Genomic DNA, 21,983 nt, shown 5'->3' with positions numbered 1-21,983 from the left:
ATACTTTCAGCTGTTCCTACAGACATTTCCCCAGAGGCAAAATAACAAGTTTGCATTGTCTCAGCTGGGGAAAGTGTCTTCTCAGGAGCTGAGAGATAATTGTCAGATGCGGCTCCCAGTCAACACTTCTGTCTGCACAGACCTCCCGAGCCATCACCATGAGATCTGGGAGGGGAGCTGAGGTGACAGTTCTGTCACCTGCATATCAGTAACTCCTGATTACTGAGGAGTCAGGAGCACCTGTTTGGGGCAGGGCTTAATGTCTAACTGCTACATTGTGTGGGAAGAAGAATTTCAGGTTTGTCTTTGAGTAAGAAGAAAATCAGCTAATAATCTGAGAAATTATGTGACACTTGACTTTCTCTGTACTGAGAAACACGACCAAGAGTAAAATCATAAAATACTATAAATAATATAATAGGGCCCATAAGTTTACAGGCTTCTAGTTTTTTTAATCATCAAATTTTAGATCTGGAAAGGCCCACACGTGTTGGCTGTTCCTACCCCATCTTTTAACAAATAAGAAAGTAACAGACAGGTGTTAACTGAATTCTCTGATTCAGATGAAGCCCCAGGACTGCTTAGCATCAAAGGCAAGTCTCCTAATTCTGTCCAGTCATCTCTCTGCTCCCTGCCGTCCTTTTGTGGAGCTGAGACAAGATCCATGATTTTAATCAGAATTTCTTTTCACATTGACACACTAGCTTGCACCATTCATTTTCTTTTTAAAAAATCTACATGAACATGTTCAATAATTATTACGTATCCAAATCCTCTGTCCTTCGTAGTTCTGAAAGGCTCATAGTCTGACACACAGGACTTGGCAGCCTTTATGGATGTGAGATGTGTAGACTTCTAGATCTTTTTTCATACCAGATGATCATATCAATATCTAAAATATAAAATCCTACAAGTTAACTTGGTATTTTCCATCTGCATCAGTGAGTTTTTAATTAGATAGCATCCACCCAAATGAACCCCTTGAAAGAAACCACTGTCAAGGATGGACTGAGAATGTTTTAGGTATTAACCAGTATCCACAAGAATATTTGCATTGGATACCTGCATTGTCCCATGAAAAAGTGTTAAAGTCACACTGAAGAGGCTAAAGGCATCACTGAAGTAGGTAAGCATTAGTTCTAAAATGTAGTAGAATTCATGCCCCTGGATGATGAACTTCAGATTTTTTCCAAGCTACTGAGAATCAACTGTTTTTTCCCTCAAGTCATACTCATAGATTTGGGGCAATCCCTGTTTTTTTTACATTAACATAGTAAGCTCTTTTTTAAACTTACATACTGAAGCAGATAAAGTTATCTTCCCCTTTTGTCAACCAGTTTGAATATATTATATTCTGACCTAAAGTAGGTAACATCTTAAATGTACCTTCTTTTCTTTATTCATTTAAATAGAATAGCTATCAACAAGGTCTTGAGAATACACTAATGGAGATGCTTGAGATTCTGTTCACCCCATTGTTTTACCCACTGCTGTATTTGGCTGTGTTTGTCTTTTAAGAGGTCAGCAGAGCCTGCCAGTAGATTTTCTTCTATGGACATCAGCCATCCTGTATTCATCCTGGAAAGTGACTGGGCATCATGGTGCTAAAACCTTGAGGTTCTTGAGGGCGATTTTTGTTGTTATTATCGTTAAGAGTATAGTTCAATCATTCCGCTTTAAAATACCATTTCTCGTTTATATCTTGACATTTCAGAAAAGGAATCTATCTCCTCTTCCTGTTGTGAGTTTATAATAATGTCGGAGATGTTCTTCTTTTTTTTTTTCTGTCACCTATCAAAATGAAGACAGGTCATTTTCTACCTTTTTCTGGAGCCTTTTGAACATGAGTAATCCTAATGAGTAGCCAGCTTTTGAGGTGACCAAATTTTAACAAAAGTTCCATCCAAAATCTCCATAATTTCCTTTCAGTTCCTTAAAATGTGTGATTCTTTTCTGCCACCTTGAAGCGAATACTTGAAAACAATGAAAGCTTATCCTTGTCTCCAAGATAGGTGTCACTTTTGCCTTTATGTGGAGACGACTTCACAAGCCTGGTATGCTGAGGTCTCATTTCAGCTGCCTTGTCACCTCTCCTGTTAGAATACCTGCCTTAATAGTCCCTGTTACTTGTTTTTTAATTTCCCTTCTGTTCTGTTCTGGGCTAGAAACTGGTAACCAGTGAGATGGAGTTTCGATCAGACCGGCATAAATGCACCGATTCTCAAGGTCCTTCCTGGCTTTTCTGTGAGCTCGCACCTCCAAGGCACCACAGCTTTTTGGCTGCTCAGAGGTTTTTAGCTCACTGATTTGTCCTTGGTTGTATTCCAGAGAAACCAAAAATTATCGATTGCTCTGCAATATGAATTTTGGCAGATGTGAAAATGAATTTTTTAAATGAAGTGAATGGATTTAGAGGTAGTCAGTTTTTATTTTTAAAAATTGTATGTTTTCCTTACAATGGTCACATGTCATTTATTTTCACAATTCATTCTGAATTAAATTGGATACCATTGTGAGGTTAATTACTTCAGTGTTTGAAGACAGCCCTGTGCTTGTTTTGTCATCTGAGGTTTTGAGACCTCTGAAAAAATGACCCATTGGCATTTGTTCTGCTATACTATCACACATTAAATCACGGCTGCCATGATGGTCATCCTTGCTCTGTCTCCTGTTTTTGAAAAAAGCATTCAGGACTGACATCTATCTTAACTCTTTATGTCCTTTTTTTTTTATTCTCTGTCATTTTCCCAAAGGAAAAACTTGTAAAAATCAACACTTGTGGGAACATGATGTAGAATCCAATTTTGTATATTTGATTTATGTAATGATCAACTCAATCCTGATTTTTTTTTTCAAGATTTGAAATTTTAAATTCTGTTATATGTTCGACCTTTAGAGCAATTGTTCTTAGAGAAAACACTGCCTTTGCCAGAACCATTAGCATGTGAGGGTTGTGTGTGTGTGTGTATAAAATTTTCTATCAGTGTTATAAAATGTTGCTTGATCACAGGGTATTAATTCTGTATGGTATTATGAAGTAAAGCCCTGATTGTTTCCTGGATTAGACCTATTAGACTTGTTTAGATAACACACTTCGAATTACTTCCTTTCAGGAAACATTGACACTGGAAATGTTAACCAGGCACGCACACCAAGGTACTTAGACAGGACGCATTGTTTCTTTTGCTGTTAAAAAAAACTGGAAAAGGACAGAAATTATGCAAATAAATCACATCTGGAGAAGCCAGAGGAGACTGTTTGGCTTAACTGCCAAAGGAAGAACATTTATTTATGAGCTCTATCATCTGTCACTGACAGTGACCACAGGCTGGTTGGTACGTTAGTCTCATAATTTATGCAGAGCTAATTGCTGGAGTTGGTGATGACATCAGAGCTGGGCATGCAGAATCACAGATTGTACTCACATATGTTGTGCATTTTTATGTATAGGAGTAGGAGTACTTCCTTTAGAAGTACACACATAACAGGAAAATGTAGACATAACTGTTGAATGTGCCCAGATAATGACATTCTGTAAGGATAATTTTGATCTCTTTAATCTGTGCATGAACTGCCTGCCTAGTGTCTAAGAAGCTCTATGGACATTCTCCATCAGCCCAGTTAGTGGACGGTACTCACAAGACCTTACTATAGTTCACTCTGAAAAGCATTTTTATAAAGGTAAATTAGGAAAAATTAAATGTATGTTTGTTTCAACAGCTTTTAAAAGACATGCTTTGTCCTTCTCATTTGAGAAGCATTGTTGGCTTCCTCTGTGTTAACTGGAAATATTTTGTGTGTGAATAATGTGTGTGTGTGTGTGTGTGTGTGTGTGTTCCTCAAGTCTCCTGAGAACCTTCCTCTCAACATCCCAGTCTCTATCCTGATCCAAATGAACAAACTGCCAAGTTTTTCCAAAGTTCCAATAAAAAGTAAGTATAACGATGCATCTGAATATTTTGGAGACTAGACTACCCTAAAATGACATATTTTGAATCATTTCAATATGTTCACTTCCTTTGGGATATAACTAATGATACTTTAGTTCCTATTCTGACATTAAATTTTATACTGGGATAACATAGTCAGTAAAAACTTGAGCAATTTTTCAGTTCAGAAGGACAGATAGTGCTTAAAAGTAGTGGTCTGGGCTTATAAAATTTAATGAGAGGAAATAGAAAATACTGTAAAAATATAAGGATGTAAAAGGCAATGTGAAACTAAATTTTAAGAATTAAAATATCCTTATTGTTAATAATAGTAATAATAATAATAGTCAATTGAGAGCTGACCCTGTGCCCTGGGGGAAGTTGTTTGTATACATTGATTTAACCTACAAAAGTAGATGGTGGTATTCCCATGTTAAAGATGAGGAAAACTGAGCTTCAAGAATGTAAAACACTTCGCCTGAGGTCACCTAACAGTAAAAGCAGAATCCAAAATCAGCTGTAGTTTAATAACATGTGCCAATGTATTTCCAAAGGTCATGGTTCTTTGCACTCAGTTATACCAGGGGATAGAAGAACTTTTATGTAAAGGGACAAAGTATTTCAGAGTTTGTGGACCATACAGTCACAGTTGCAGCTAATAAACACTGAAATTGCAGAGTAAAAGCAGCCATAGGCAAGAGTGGGCACAACAGTGTCCTAATAAAACTTTATTTACATAGCCAGACTGAATTTGGACAGTGGGCTTTAGTTTGCAGACCCCTAATAAATATTGTTGTAAATCTGGATGCCAGCTGAAAGTAAAAGTCCTTAAGGATAATCCAAAAGTTAGACTTAACAGCAAGTGAGTCTTTATAAAGGCTCTCCATCACCAAAGTTAAGAGCACAAAATAACTAAAATCTTGAAGCCATAGCTCCTGTGGGAAAACAAAGACACAGCCCTCATTCATGCCCACTACTGTCATGTATCAGTGACTTATTAGCTTTAAATAAACTAACAAACAAAAACCTTAATCTATATTCTTCAAAATTGTCAAAATCACAAAAAAAAAACACAAAAGGAAATACCAAGAGACTCACAGATCAAAGGACTAGATGCAGTGTGGTGTCCTGAATTTTTATCCTGGAACAGAAAAAGGACATATGTGCAGAAAATTAGTGAAATCCAAATAAAGCTTGTGCCATCGTAAATAGTTCTGTACTCTGTTAATGTCTGTGTTTTGATAAATGTGCCATGATTGTATAAGATGTTAACAGGAGAAGCTCAGGTTTGGTTGTATAGAAATTCTCTGTAGTATCTTTGAAACTTTTCTAAAAGTCAAAAATTACAAATAAAAATGTAAAATTTTTGTATTTTTTTTATTTACTTAAATTCCTAAACTTGTGAAGGAAACACAGTAGGACAATGTGTATACTGTGTCTAAAAATAAGTACATTTAAAGTTGTAAAAAAAAAAAACTGAGAACATTTATCTGAGTCACCTAAAATGGAACTTTTTATCTTAGGTGACTGAATAGGCATTAAAAAAAATACTACTCTGACCTTTATGTACTGATAATACCTCCAACAGAGGACTTCACTTTACTGGAGAGGCATCAGAGTTGTCTGTTTTTTATAGCACGATTTTTGATTGACAAGTTGCTTGTGCCAAGGTAAAATTACACAAATGACCTAGATCAGTTCATAAAAAATTATTTGCAAAAATATTTCCTACATAAACAGATACTGGTGATTGCTAATGCTCAGTCAGCAAGATGAACCTTGTCAGTTATTTCACCTGGTTCCTCTTTTATTTCCCTAAAAGAAAAAAGTGAATCTCAGGCTTAATATAAGCCTGATATTAAAACCTACTGAAGATAACATAATAAAAATGTAGACGATCTTGCCTGTGTCAAGATACTTAGATCATAGATCAAATACTATCAAAGAGAACCATGTTGTATAGTTTATAAGTGTTTCATGACAGTATTCAGATTATTTCAGGTACATTGGGCTGTTTTAATCTTTCAGAATCTATAATATAAAATCACTATATCAAAATTAAAAATAAAAGTAACCATCTTAACAGGATGTAGAAATAGCCTTTGATTTAAATTTTTCAAATTTTCTTTGTAGAAACTTATAAAAAATGAGAATGGGAAAGATCGTTATTAGTGTGATAAAGAATATATCCAAGCCAACAAGTTTCTCATCATTTATTTTAAAATGCTCATGATTTTCACTTTAAAATCTGGAGCACCACCATATGACTACTGTCTTGTAAGGAAGAAGGGATGACAACTAAAAAGATGAACATGAATTTTTCATTGATTGTATAAGATATAATTACCTGGGAATCTCAAGAAAATCAACTGGGGGGGGGAAAAACTATTACAAGAAGATCACAAAATAACTGCAAACCATGTTCAACAACAGAACCTTATTCAGGGATGCATCACAAAGGCAAACCTAAATACTATTAAGGTAAAGTTAGAATAAATGATGAGAGTGATGTGTCTTTCAGATACATGATGTCACTTCTTGCTAAAGCACCTAGACATGCACTTCCAGTAAAATCCATGCAGACCATGGCCAAAATGATCCTAAAGTTCGTTAAGAAAAATGGGTAGCCAAATCTAAAATTTTCCTCGTGTCAGGTTTTTAACTTTTATTTTGAAATAATTTTAATCTCAAAGAATTGTTGCAAAAATGATGTAAGATCTTTCAGGTTAAAAACTTTTGGCAGTAGATGACTAGATCAAAAAGATGTGGTACAGGGCCCTCCCTGGTGGTGCAGTGGGTTAAAGCACTGCACTAAGAGCTTAAGCCACTTCCACATGAGTTCAATCCCCACCTGCCCCGGAGGAGAGCCACATGGCGTGGCAGACCTCTCCTGACCTGCACGCTGCTCCCCTCAGCAGTGTGCTTTGTCGATCTGCCTGTTCTGCTCCCCACTCTGTTCCTGGTGAATCCCCTCACCCTCCACATCTCTGGCCTTTACCCCAGTTCTGCATAAATAAATAAATCTTTAAAAAAAAAAAAAAAGATGTGGTACATATACACAATGGAATATTACTCAGCAAAAAAAAAAGAAACATGTCCTTTGCAACAACATGGATGGAGCTGGAAAAGATCATGCTTAGTGAAATAAGCCAGAAAGAAAAGGAAAAATACCGAATAGTTTCTCTCATAGCAGGAGTGTAACAGACCAGGCAAGAAAATAATAATAGTAGTAATGAACAGTTATATACCAGAGACAATGTATGGGGGTGGTATGGGGAATGAGAACAAAAACAGTGGGGGGAGGGAATGCACTGGACTTTGGTGATGGCACAAGGGTGATTTGGTGATGAGAAGCCCACGCGGATTACAACTGAGATGGAAAAAGGCACAAAATAATGTCAAAAAAAAAAATTGCCACCAAGCCTGGAAAGAAAAAATTTTTGCCAGATTCACCAACTTTTAACATTTTGTTATCACATGAACATTTTTTTCAAGAATGCTCAGCAGTTATTTCATGGGATGTTTCTCAGATTGTGTTTGTTTGGTATGTCCTTATGGTCAAATTCCAGCAAAGCAGTTTTAGTTAAAATGTTACATAAGTGAAGCCCTGAATATCTCAGGGAATCACATAAAGTTACATACGTATGGATATGTCTCCCTGTATTTGTTTATGTATCAGATCTGTAAAAGGACACATAGAAATTAAAATTAAAACAGTTATAGCTATACTGGGGAAATAGGCAGAAAAGCAAGGTAAAATGGCTTCAAAATAGATACAATCATATGTGTATATGAGTATGTGTGTTTCATAAATTTAATATATGGGAAAAGTAGCATTTCGTATCAGTGATGAAAGGGATGCTTATTCAGAAAGTATACTCAATACTAAATTAGCATTAAGAAACTAAGTCTAGCTCTATAAATTTTAGATAAATAAGAGAAGTCATTAGTAAGCAAGCCCATCAAAAGGTTAGAAGAAAATATGGGTTAATTCAGCATGTCTTGGTTGAAAAACACTGTTGAAATTTGCTGTGAGGCTGTCCTGTGCATTGTGACAATGTTTGGCAACATCCCTGGTCTCTACCCACCATAGGTAAATAGCACTTTCTCAGTTGTGACAATCAAAACTGTCTCCAGATACTGTGAAATGTCTCTGGGAGGGAACAGAGTGTGTGTGCATGTGTATGTGTGTATAACATCTCAACTACTAGAACCATAAAACCCAAGAATGAAATAGCAAAGGAAAATTTCTAAAACATTTGCTGCAAAGGAAAAAGAAAATAAAAAAGTTTGTATTAAACCTTTAAGGTGAAATTCAGGCAACAAATTGAAAAGTATATGCCATAAATAGCATTCACATCACATGAAAAGAAATCAATAAGATGACCTCAAGAGAAGACTGGATGAAGGTCACAAATAGCTAATATATAAAGGAAAAAAATCTTTAAGTAGCCAAATAGTGAGAAGTATTCACTCTACTAATCAAAGATAATTCAGAAATAAGGCATAAATAAATATGGGATGTATGCCTTTTACATTTAAGTGCATCTAATAATAAAACATTAGTTACACTTATTCAGCAAGGGCATATGGTAACAGATAATTTCACGAAGAGGAGGATGTGTAAATAAGGGCAACACTGATGACGTGCTGTGAGCTTACATAGTACGTAGCTCTGTCCATGCAGTTCTACTTCTCGGATTTGGTCAAACTGTAAAAGAATTTATTGCAGTACTAACAATAATTGCCACACCTTGGGAAAACCCATCTGCCTAACAATAAAGAGCTGGTTAAATAAATTAAGGAACATCTTTATAAAATGGAATATAGTGCACCAGTATACAATCGATGTAGTATATGCACAGACAACAGGTAAATTATAATGCCCAATGCAGCAACAGGATTCTTTGTGTGTATTTATGTATCTGAGATACAATGACACATTTTTTATATAAAATGGTTATGTTTAATGATAAGATTGTATAACATGTGTTCGTTTTTATACGTTTTTTCCTAGTATTTCTTCTAATGAACACAAATAGCTTGTGTTAAGATAAAAGGAGAAATAAAACATCTTTAACTTCCTTGTCCAATTTAGGAAATTAATCTAGTAAAATTGTAATAATAAAACAACATGGAATTTTCTTCAAAAGTATTCCTTAAAGCATTTTTTATATTTGAAGAAAATATAATGCTAATATTAATGCCCAAAATAATCTCAAATGATAAGCTACAGGGGCCTTGCTGGTGGTACAGGGGTTAAAGTGTCAATGCTACCAAATAGTAGGTTACATAGGTAAAGAAACTGGAAGAGCATTTGTCAGACTATTAACCATCACATCTCTGAATCAGGCTCATGGATGTAATTTTCTTCGTTGTGTTTTTCCTCTACATTTCCCCCAATTTTTCTAATGCACACAGAATACCTTTCTCTGTAGGAAAAAGGCATGTTTTTAAAAGTCTAATATTGTGTCACTGTTAACCAAATATAGAAGAAATGGAGCCTCTTCATTTAGTGTTAGAATAGCATTTTCCATTGTGTGTGTTCCTGTGCGCTGTCATAGTTATCTATGCTTTTAAAATTTGCTTTATCCTCTCACAGGTTGCTTCAGGTGAGTGCAATGAAGACACTGAAGTTTACAACATCACCCTGTGTACTGGGGATGAACTCACTCTAATGGGGCAGGCAGAAATCCTTTACGCAAAGACTTTCAAGGAGAAGTCACGACTGAACACAATCTTTAAAAAGATTGGGAAGCTCAACTCCATCAGCAAGCTGGGAAAAGGCAAAATGCCATGCCTCATTTGCATGAATCACCGGACCAATGAAAGCATCAGCCTTCCATTCCAGTGCAAGGGCAGATTCAGCACCCGAAGTCCCCTGGAGCTTCAGATGCAGGAGGGGGAACACACCATCCGCAACATTGTGGAGAAAACCAGGCTTCCTGTGAATGTGACCGTGCCCAGCCCGCCACCCAGAAACCCCTACGACCTCCACTTCATCCGTGAGGGGCACCGCTACAAGTTCGTCAACATCCAGACCAAGACAGTGGTGGTTTGCTGTGTGCTGCGGAGCAACAAGATCCTCCCCATGCACTTTCCTTTGCACCTGACTGTCCCCAAGTTTAGCCTCCCAGAACACCTGGTCAAGGGAGAAGTATGGCCCGAAACACTGGTCCACCACTGGCTGGGTATCTGCCAAGAGCAGTTTGACATTGATGAATATTCACGGGCAGTCCGTGACGTGAAAACCGACTGGAATGAGGACTGCAAGAGCCCCAAGAAGGGCCGGTGCTCTGGCCACAACCATGTTCCCAATTCCCTAAGCTATGCCCGAGATGAGCTCACCCAGTCTTTCCACCGGCTCTCAGTCTGTGTGTATGGCAACAATCTCCATGGCAACAGCGAGGTGAACCTCCATGGCTGCAGGGACCTGGGGGGAGAGTGGGCCCCCTTTCCTCATGACATCCTGCCCTATCAGGACTCAGGTGATAGTGGGAGCGACTACCTTTTCCCAGAAGCCAGTGAAGAATCAGTGGGCATCCCCGGGAAGTCAGAACTTCCTTATGAAGAGCTGTGGCTGGAGGAAGGCAAGCCCAGCCACCAGTCTCTCACTCGCTCCTTGAGTGAGAAGAGCAGATGCGATCAGTTCAGAGGTTCTGTCCGGTCCAAATGTGCCACTTCTCCTCTTCCTGTCCCTGGAACTCTGGGAGCAGCAATGAAGTCTTCAGAGATTACCCTACCTCCGCCTCCAGTGCCTCCCAAATCTGAAGCTGTAAGTCATTTCTGTTTGGGGGTAACAGACCAGTCCTTCTGTCGCTCTGTGTGGTCTTCTGCCAGTTTATTTTCTATCCTAAAGAAAAAGGAAAACTCCCTAGTGTAGGATTATCAGATTGAGCAAATTAGCTGTATTTGGAATGAAACATGAAAGCTTGTAGACTAGTTGTACCACTTAGGACTAGAGTTTTACTTTATGTTTGATGAGAAATTTTTGAGTGTTAATAGGACAGGTTTGAACATGGCTTCCACTGCTACCTAGAGAATGGATAGTAGGAAGCAGAGGGCAGAAGCTGGGAAGCAGTGGACAGGTGATTATGGTAGCAGGTAGGAAGTGATGTTGCCCTGAACCACAGCAGTTGGTAGCTGTGGAAGGAAGTGAGAATGAGCTACTTTGGAACATGTTTTGGAGGAGACGCAACAGTATTTACTGACAAATTTGCATGTGGGTTGTGAAGGCAAACCATCAAGGAAAACTGGATATTCAGCCTGAGCAACAGAATGGATATGAGCTGCATTTACAGTGATGGAAAAGGTTGAAAGAAGTAGATTTATTTGTGGGGAGCAGGGAGCAAGATCAGAGACATGGGCGTCATTTGTAGCTCTCTCCTATATCCACACTATTACACTGTGATGAAGCATAGTGGGTGTGCTCATGCATCACACACACACACACACATGCACACACAAACAGCACCAGGTGCCAGTGTGGCTCTTCTTCATACCTTAAACATAACGCAATCAGAGTGTGAGAGGCCTTCCCTCAAATTTTAATTTTCAAAGTCAGTGTAGGACAGGAGAGGGAACCTCTGTTTCGATCATTTTCTTTAACTAACAGGCACTCTGAACCTTTGTTTCTCATCTTTGGTCATTGGGTTTCTTTGTAGCTGAAGGGAGAAGGCATTAGAAGCAATGGGTGTAATCTGTTCATTTGCTTGATAGTATCTATTGCAGTAGTTTTCTTTTTTCTGGCGTACTCCTAAAAAAAATAAAAACTACATGAATCACAGTAAATAGAAAAATTAAAATCAAGCACATCTGACTAAAGCACAGATTGGAGGGAGCGGCCTCTGCGTTTTTTTTTGTCTACTCTGCCTCTACTAGGTGATCTCAGGAGACCTCCCTGAAATCCTGGGGCTGTGCAGAGCAGTCCCAGAACATTCAGAACCATTATTTTGGCTGGATGCTGGAAATATGACCATCAGTAGGACCTGGACTCTGGACTCCAATATCTTTCAGTTTTAAAGGGAAGGTGATAGATGAAAAGAGATGAATATTATGTAAGTTAACATGATATAAACAATGGAAGAAAGATGGACATAGGTAATACAGGAATTCTGAGGAGAAAGAACTTCCAGTGGGTGAAACATAAGAGAGTCCTTCATGGATGAGATGTTAGGACAGACAGAACATGAGATAGAAAAGCAGAAATGAGAAAGGCATTCCCCAGAGTGAGAGCAAGGGTGTGGAAGCTGGGACAGGTGAGGAAAGACAAGCTGTGTGGAGCCAGTGAAACAGGGTGGAGAGAGTATATGAGGGCCAGTGTCAGAATTGCAGGGACCAGGTCAGACAGCCCTGATGGTTGGTAGCACTTTGTGCTAAGCATTGGGAGGAGCCCTCATGACTGCAAAGCTTTCCCGAGTAAGGATCCACCTCTGGCTGTTTGTTCCAGGACAGAAGAACTCCCCAGAAACTACAGGTGTGGGCTTGGCCTAGCTCACTATAGCATCTTCCAGGGACCTGAAGGCACAGCCACATTTTCTCCTACTCTGTCAGGATAATGGGATATTCGAGGGAAGTCTTAGTGGTCCTTTAATTAATGTCAGAGGGCATTCCAAAAATTAAAACAAACCACAGGTAAAAAATAAAGGGACACCCCTATAGGCAAGTTTAGGGGTACCTCAACATATTTGAAGTTGCTTGAAAGTTGAAGTCTAATTATTAATAGGAATGTGACCACATGAGTTCTTCCTGTCAAATTTCCATGCTGCCTTTGCACATAGTGGGGACTCATGTTTATTGACTGATGTTTGACTCATCCAAGATGGTTACACCCAGCGTCACTTACATAACCAAGTGTAGATGTACAAAACCAGCACCACTTGTTTTTTCTGTGGCTAATGAGTGATGAGTAAGACCATGAATACTGTGAGTTCCTGGTGCCTGTCTTAACCTTGGAATTGAAAGAAAAAAATGTTAAGCAGTTAAGAGTTTTTAGTTGAACCTAAAAACACTCTCACAGGAGAAGAAAAGATTTTGGCCCAAAATCTAAGGCTGTAATTTCTTGTGACGTAAGAGAATCTTTCCAAAGCATATCCAAGATTTACAGAATGCTATAATCATAAAGATTTTTTACAGACACCTGAAATCATTTAATTTCCTTAAAAAAAACAATTGGACATTTCCAATGAAGTCATATTTTTTATTGGTTCTGTGGCCATGAAATGAATTTCCCATTTATGGGATGTGCCTGGGTTCCAGAACACATCATGATTGTTAGATGTGGCTTCAACTTGAAATTTTCAAAAGGGAACTTTAATGGGACATAAATTCAAATGCTCCCACAGAATTACATAAAATGTCTTGGAATAATTACAGTGGAGTGAGTCCTGGGACAGAAAGAGGCATGCCATATGTCAAGCAGCTCTCCCACTCAATAATTAAAGATGGCGATAAGCTTTCAAGTGAGGCATTATCTGGGAAGGTGACAACTCCCACCAGGTCTTGAGGAACAGAAGGTGCCAGGGTAGTGGAGTGGAGTGAAATAAAGCCTGTCTTTCACAGGAAGGCAAGCAAAGCTGGGCATGGCGAGTGAACTCTGTTTTGCCACAGTCTTGACCCAGTCAGTCATGCTCAGATCTGGAAGCACAATGGCTCCATTTGCAGTGAGTGTCAGCCTGTTCGTTTTCCTCTAGTTCTTCTGTTCTTCACTTCCTGCTTCAGCATCCTAAGTTCTAACACTTTTTTGTGCTCTCTCTCTCTGGCACATGTTGATGGTCTTTGTTTCTTTCTGTGAACGTGGTAATAAATCTTGCTCCTTCAATGATAAAGCCTACTGAGATTTCCATAGTGTGCGTAGCTCTGGCATCATCAGGGTTGGGCTTGTCAGCGCTTTCCTTCCTTCCCACCCCCAATCCTAAAGTGAAAGCCAGGGTGCAAGGCGAAACCCGGGGTTCAAGGCCTCAGTGGGGAAGTAGTCAGTTTAGCCTATTGGTATACTTAGTACTTGGTGTGGCTATTTAAAATTATGGAATCATGTTCTAGTCTTCTTGATCTTTGTAAACATTGTGGGGCTTTGTTTTTTTTTTTGCAAACAACCTCCCACCTACCCCCACCAGATTATAAGAGGATATTCCCTTCCTAACAGGTATGTCCCAGGAAAAAGTAAACAGCTCTGATGCCAGGCACAGAGGGGTGAACCATTAGGATTGTTGTGGAACAGCCCAAAGTGAGGGAGCATCTCCAGCTCACTTAGTGTAGTGACATTCTCACTTTCTAGAAGTGTTTTTCAGATCAGAATGACCTGCTAGTCCCTCATAAATGGATTATCCTTACTGGTTCATAAAGTTAATTGTATACAGCCTCTGTTTTGTAACATGTGAACCTCAATCCATAATTTTAATTTTCTGTATCTTGACTGACATGTCTAAAATAGTTACCCAAGTATACTTTTCAAGCAGCAGTCTTCAAGAGCACTCTCCATCCCTCTGCCCCCACCCCTTTTAGAAGATGCTATTTTGGAGAGCAGCCATGGTAAGACTTTATGGAATCTTATAGATAGACTGGCTGGCTCCCAGGTGCAGGGAGAGAAGTCACCTTACCATACATGATAGCCAGAGGCATGTAGCCGAGAGCCACACCTGAGTTGGAATCCACTGTTACATGGTAGCTTCGGACTTCTGCCAAAGTATTTAACCTCCCCAAGTCAGCTCTTGTGTGGATAATAGCAAAATTTCTTCATTGCCTTCTTATACTTGACCCCTTTCCCTGGCACATGGGAAGCATTCGATAAAAGTGACAGTAACGTAATATAGAATGGACTCCAGTTTTCAGTCAGCTGGAGAGGGGTTTTGGGGAAACTTTTTCCTCCTTCCTTCCTTAGCTAGATAGTATGAGGCCTCCCCATGGATGTCTGCCATCCCAGCCGGACCAGCAGAAGGCTGGGATGTGGATGGGGCAGCACAGCTATCCCCACATTCCACAGCTGTGTGTGGTAATTTCATTCTGCTAGGTTTCTCTTTAAGATACTACAAAAACCAAGTTGGATTTTAAAATAACAGTCTTTTCCTCTAACTTTCAAAGTGTCTATTTGACAAGTTCTTTGACAGTTACCTAGCTTGGAGCCAAATTTGTAATCATCATAAACCCAAATAAGCTGAGGAAATGGTTGATGTCCCGTGGATATCAAAAACATGTAATCCTTAAAAAGGGGAGGAGGTTTGAAGACCTGTGGGGTACCTGTGCAAAAATCAGGGGACTCTGAAGCTGGTAACACATGTCAAGAAACTAAACAAACGTTCCAGGCAAGCCTTTAGAGAATATTAAGGCTGAGATGTTGCCTTGGCTAATCCTGTCTCAGGCGTGGCAAGGTTCCGTGATGGTGCCATCAGGTGTCTCAGCCCTGAGTGTGTCCACCCTACAGAATTAGGGACCTCACAGAACTACTCAGCTTAAGAAAAAGCTTTAAAAATATGTTTGTTTATGAAGTGACAGGAGTGGCTAGGAGAATCGATTCTATTCTGAAATTTTGTTTTGTTTTATTTTGTTTTCCCCCTCTATCAAATATTGATATTAGAAGAGGAGTTGGAGGACAGATTTTCTTAAATAAACCTTATGCATTCACATTCAAGTTTCAAAACTAAAAAGATTAATTTGGACATGATTATTTACCTTTCAAAGTAATTGCTTTACAAAAAGACTTACTCTGGATTCTACTAATTAATGAGGGCTCCTAAGGCTTTTGACATTTAATTAATTTTAATTACAACTTTTGAGGAGTAACTCTCTAAGCAAGCCATACCTACGTTCCCATTTGTTAATTGAAATAAGGACTGAAGTGTTGTATTTGGGTAATTTTGAAACTAATTGCCTTCAGCTTCATGAAGGTTCTTTGTTTTTAAATGAAACCTTCTAAGCTAAGACATTCTTTCTCGGGTCCATTGAAAATCTCAGGGATGAGAATGTTAATTATAGTATTCAACTGGATAGATCCGGTTTCAAGTCCTCATTAGGTACCATTTGTACAAAACCACATTAATAGGAAGGTTGTATACTATTTAGACATTTGTAATATGTATTATTCTCCTCGTTCAGAAAAGGTCTTTATTCTCTGCCCCAGTGGCATGTTCTTCTGAGTCCAGGAAAGCATCACAGAATTTAAACAAGTATTCTTTTCAGAGCCACTTGCCCTTCTTGCCTCCCAGTGTGCAGACTCTTCCACCCTCCCTACCTCCCTTGACCCATGCTCAGATATCGGAGGCCATTTCACACGCAGGTCTGTCTTGTATCCATATCATCAGTGTACAAAGCGGAAAGGAAGCATAGGCGTATGAGAATCCGGATTTTTGACTGTAGTTCACATCTGCCTTGCACAATTAATCAAATAGAGGTTTATTTATTGCCATTTTGCCATTATAAAGCTTGCATTTCTGTTTGGCTGAACATGCCCCTGATGGGTACGTGACAGGGTTATGAACTCTTTGTATAAAAGCCTCTTTATAAATAAGATTTCTTAAGGCTGTAATGATTTTGTTATCTGGGAGAGGGAGTGTGGGAAGAAATGTAAAATACAGGGCAGAGGGCAGGCAGCACAGGCAGAGTTACAAAGTTCAGTGAAGCATGGTTACAAAACTCCTTTCTTCATCGTGCTGACATCCCGAATTTGACTTTTTAGAGAAGAAAACGAATACATGGAAAAGGTGAGTCCGATTTGACAGCAAGCTCACTCAAAATATATGTTTTCTGATTCATTGTCAACTTAGAAATCAGAGGCCTCTCCTCCACACTGAGTCTGTTCAAATCTCTTTCGAGACTGCCCTCAGCACACAGCCTGATCTTTGAGACAGGAGCTTGGCCTGCAGCTGTGGGCAGATAGTAGAAGGAAGTAGATGGTTGCTTAGCAGCCTTCTCCAGATCCACTGTTTGCAGTTAGAAGTGGAGTGATCAGTGCTATGAAATGGGTGGTTGGGTCTTTCCCCCCACCCAAACCCACCCCCCAAAAAAGAATGAATCGGCAGAGAACTTGACCTAAATATTCCATGTACTTCTCTTTGGTCCAGTTTGTAAAGAGTGAAGAGTTTCAAGACACAAAACTTTGCAAAAAAATGATACCCAAAAACTTTCCTCACTTCCACACTAAGCTGTAGTTCGTGGCTGATAGTATAAAAAAATTTTCCAACTATGTAGACGATGTTTGAATTGTGTCCTCCACACATGTATTTGTAACCCAGGGTCCAACCACGCAGTAATGTATTTTGTCCTATTTTCAATTTCTCATGTATCATCTTAACATGTGGCTATTTAGTAGAAGACCTTGTTTTCCATTTTCACAAATGATTCATCTTTTGCTCCAACGGAGTTAGAAATGTAAGGAATGAAGAAAGGGAAGGATGGCTGACTACACATTCCAGGCGTGAGGAATCTAGTGAACCTTTCTGGACAGTATTCTGAAAATACAGGGGTTTGCTTTGACAGCATATATACTGAAAGTGATACACTATAAATATTGGGAAAAAACAGACCGATTCTCTAATGTACGACCAAAGGTTGGAGTTGGGGTTTGACTTTTTCGCTTTTACTTAGAAGCATTGATCTTTCCAATGTGCTCTATTGAGTGTGGTCCATCTTTGCTCCAGCTGTTAGATACTAAGCTGCCATTTATTCCTTTTCTCCTTTTACCTTGCCAGCAATGACCTGGCGGGGCAGGGAAATGAACAGAGGGGCACAGGTTGAAGAGTCAGCGAGCACTTAACCTCTGGATTACCCAGGCACCTTTTTCTACCATCTTCCAAGTCCAAAACAAAGCCATGCTTCCATCCTCTCTCCAGCCAGAGTTCCTAAAGAGACCGCTCTGCCCTCTCTGCTGACCCCGCACCACCTGGGCTAGCTTGCACTCACTGAAACCCCACCTCTGCTCCCCTCGCTTGACTCAGGCTCCATTGCTAAGAGCCAGTGTTCTGCTAGCTATCACCAGCCTTCCAGACCTCCCCTGACTCTCTGACATCCTTCCATCTCTACCTGGTTATTCTGCTGCCATCCCCACTTTGTTTCCCTGACACCACTTGGGATCCTGTGAGCAGTAAACTGTGGCCACTGGTGTTGCTCCTTCATTTCCTCTCTGCTTTTCCCTGGGGGCACGGGGGTTGGGTCAACCTTCTTCACATCTTATCTGGGATCCCAGTGCTGTTTTGATTTCACATTCCGCCATTAGAGCATGGAGGTCAGTCTCAATATGAAACAGATCTCTTCCTCCCAGGCCTTGTTCTCCTACAAAGCTTCAGTGTGATAAGTAGCACTATGTTCGTCTGGTCTCCTAAGTGTCCAGACCAAGCAACTTTCTGGTGGTTTTCCCATGCCTTTGTTTACTCATAATTCCTTCTTAAGGCTTCCTCAGAAATTATCATTTCCTGTTTGTTCTTTTCCTCCGTGTTGAATAAGCCCCACTAACCTTTGCTCATACTATGATTAAGTGGCCAATTTAATATGTCTCCCTTCCTTACAACCAGTTTCATGAGTTACTCTTTCTTCTCTACTCAACACTGACTCAGCATATATTTTAACAAATAAATGCAAAAATGGAATGAATACCATATACAGGAAAAAGAAAGAAACTGTGGGCGTGGATGGTGCCTGTAAGCCCGATGTCAGCACCAGCCACACGCTTCCACAGCTTACTGCAGACGCCACTATTAAATGGTAGGTACATATCAGCTGGTCGTCACTGTGACTGTGTCCTGTGGACTAAAGAGAAGACCAGTCATAGGAAAAGCAGAACTTAACCACTTCCACTTCATATACAGTCCTGGGTTAGTCTGCTCTCTGAACACCAATGAGGCTTGTTTGGATCCTGGCTGGTGTTATCTTACCATGGAATCACTGGTAAGAATGGAATTATTGAACACTTTAGAAAAGGGAAAGTTTTGCTGTGTGGAAGCCAGGCTGAAAGAATTATGTTGGGAAGTTATGCTTTAGGCTAGAGAATGACTTGTGAATCAAGTCACTGGGTACAATGGAGGTCAGTTCCCCTTCTGCCACCTGGATCCAGGTTGTGCTCACTGACTATCTCCTAGATGGAAGTGCCAGGAGTCCCTCTGGGCACCCAGGAGATTCAGAGCCAGAAATCATCTCACCCATCATCTGCAATGGATGGTAATAGTTGCCTCAAAGAGCCCAAGAAGTCACCATGTCCTAGACGGTGAACTGGTGATGGCTCTGCCCTTTGTCCATCTGTCCACTCCTTTGTCCCCCATGTATGGCATGGAGCCAGAGACACATAAATAATTGCTGGATGAATGCATGAAAAGAAAGGATCCAGGACCCACCCTGGTGGCGCCACAGATTAAAACGCAGCACTGCCAAGCTCGCCATATCCGCTTCCATGTGAGTTCAGCCCCCCACTGAAACATGAGGTGACCCACATGGCACAGCAGACCTCTCCTGACCCGCGTACTGCTCCCCTCAGCAGTCGATCTGTTCTGCTCCCCACTCTGTCTCTGGTGAATCCTCTCACCCTCCACACCTCTGGTTTGTACCCCAGTTCTGTATGTATAAATAAATGCATCTTTAAGGGGGAAAAAAAGAGTGTAATGGAAATAGGGTGATTGGCCCTCCGTTCTTGTAATTGTCTTTTAGTGTCAGAGTGAATTCAAGTACAGGTACATTCTTTGGATATACATTCATGGATATACATGGCCCAAGTTGAACCATTCAGGAAACAAAGAAAAGTAGAATGAATGCTATTGCAAGAGATAGGAAAGAAGATGGTACAAGAAACCCTCACTGTTAAAACTCCTGATTCTCAAAATGTGTACATTGTGCCAAAGCATGTAATTATTTCCATAAAAGGCAATGAAATCTGACTTCAGTGAAGCAGCCATACACCATAACTAATCAGTCAACTAGTCAGTGCTCAGCGGGTGGAACTATGTCAGGGTATCAGCCTAGCTCACCACTAAGGCTGCCCCCTCACCACGGAGGGGTGTCCAGCCACTCACTTTGTGCCTCTACATGAGTACAGCTGAGTTGGGCTTTTTTGTTTTAAACTACCTTTTCTCCAAAAGGCGTTTGAAATAACCTAGTTTCTTTCCCTTTGAACTCACTTGATTACACCAAAACTGCCCCCATCATAGTAGAGGAAAGTCTTTCTCTGACTTTACTGTCTCCTCACTGACCACTCCCATCTCCTAAGAGTAGGAGCCTCTAGTAGACCCGCTCATCCTTTAATTCCTCTCAGGTGTCACGGGGCCACCCCCAGAAGCCTTCTGCATGTCAAATGCTACTTGGACTTCAGCTGTAAAGCACTCCCAGTTAGCCATGTAGTTCACCTCACCAGGTATCACCCACAAATGCTGCTCTTCACCCCACTGCTCACCTCCTCTCCTGTGGGAAACTTACTTTAATTTTCACACGAGCTGCAGAGACACCTCTATGTGACCTTAAACACCTGGGGTGGTTATAGGAACAGGCAGAATGGAGATCCCCTAGGTCACTGTCAGCTCCAAGTGCCTTTTCTTTTTGTCTGCCAAGACCAAGGCCTGCTAAAATGCTCTACACAACCCCTTTTGGTATGAAGAATAATGTAAAAAAAAAAAAACCATATAAAATAGAAAAATAAATAAAAAATAAAATGGATATTGTCATTGTCACCTCAGATGCTGTGATTGACATCTGCCAGGCATCCCCAACGAAACATCTTATGTCATGACTAATTCCATACTTGAGAAAATTCTGAATTCAGCATGGAACCGTGTTTTCCTCGTGTACTTCTCTCGCTGAACATGGACACAGGATTGTATTTATTTTACAAGTTAAAATGTAATTGACAGACTCCTTGTTTTCTCATAATTTCTCTGGCAAGAAGAATAACTGCAAACAATTATACCCATTCATTTTAGATTCTGTAGGAAAGAACCCTAGTTGGCTACTGTATAGATAATCTGGTTGAACCAGTAGGAAGATGGCACAATATATTAGTGACTTTATCGCCTGTATATTCCCCCAAACACCAGAGTGGGGGTGCTCTTGCTTTATTGTCCTAGTTGGTTCTCCAGTTCTCAAGATGAGCAGAGCCCCGGGGGTGCGGCAGCCCCTGGTGATTCGACCTTCCTCTCTCCTTATCCAGGCGTCATTCCCTCCCAGAGTTTTCTGCAGTCATCCACTCCCTGCACCTTTTTTTTTTTTTAAGTATTTATTTATTTATGCATACAAGAACTAGGGTACAGGCCAGAGGTGCGGAGGGTGAGAGGATTCACCAGAGACAGAGTGGGGAACAGAACAAGCAGACTGACTGAAATTGACTGTTGAGGGGAACAGCGGCAGGTCAGGAGAGGTCTGCTACGCCGTGTGGGTCAGCTCCCTGGCTGGGAATTGAACTCATGCTGCAGTGGCTGCAGATAGCTTCATAGGCTGCACTTTAACCTGTTGTGCCACAAAGGTGGGAGCCCTCCCACCAACTTTTTAAAACCTCAAAAAAAGGGGAAAGCCTGTCACTGTTGGGAAGAAAATCTGTCGTTTTTAATAGTTGTATTAGCCCTAAAGCTTCTCCAGATTAAAAATAAATAAATATATTCAGATCCCTGGGCCTGCTGCAGCAGAGATCCCCAGCCCCGGGGGGGGGGGGGGGGAAGTGCAGCAGATGGCACTTTTAAACTTAGAATTTACCTTAAAAGTAAGGTCTACTGGGCCCTCTCTGGTGGCACAGCAGGTTAAAGTACGGCATTATGAAGCTCTCCGAAGCCACTGCAGCACGAGGTCGATCCCCAGCCAGGGAGCTGCCCCACATGGTATAGCAGACCTCTCCTGACCTGCATACTGCTCCCCTCAGCAGTGTATTTCAGTAGATCCTCCTGTTGTGCTCCCCACTCTGTCTCCAGTGAATCTTCTCACTTCCCACACCTCTGACCTGTACCCCAGTTGTGTAAGCATAAATAAATTTTTAAAATAATAAAAAAATAAGGTCTGCTGTGTCACACAGGTCCTGTAACTTTTTCACAGCCTGTTTTTATTGGGCCAGTGGATCAAGCCTGGGGGGGGTCCAGCCTGGGGATCCAGTGAGAGGCC

General features: G+C 40.5%; 1 protein-coding gene across 2 annotated transcripts in view; it reads left to right on the top strand.

The window, feature by feature from the left end:
• GAREM (GRB2 associated, regulator of MAPK1) overlaps positions 1-21,983 on the top strand; it is a 165,209-nt gene that overhangs the window by 139,085 nt on the left and 4,141 nt on the right. For both annotated transcript variants that reach the window (XM_004683820.1, XM_004683819.1), the window contains exon 4: positions 9,532-10,704. In XM_004683820.1, the coding sequence (XP_004683877.1) occupies positions 9,532-10,704 (1,173 nt within the window). The remainder of the gene's footprint in view (positions 1-9,531; positions 10,705-21,983) is intronic.

The sequence above is a fragment of the Condylura cristata genome, unplaced genomic scaffold (assembly GCF_000260355.1).
Source record: "Condylura cristata isolate star-nosed mole 26May11 unplaced genomic scaffold, ConCri1.0 scaffold00016, whole genome shotgun sequence".
NCBI classification, from domain to species: domain Eukaryota; kingdom Metazoa; phylum Chordata; class Mammalia; order Eulipotyphla; family Talpidae; genus Condylura; species Condylura cristata.
This window is presented reverse-complemented; position numbering and strand designations above follow the sequence as displayed.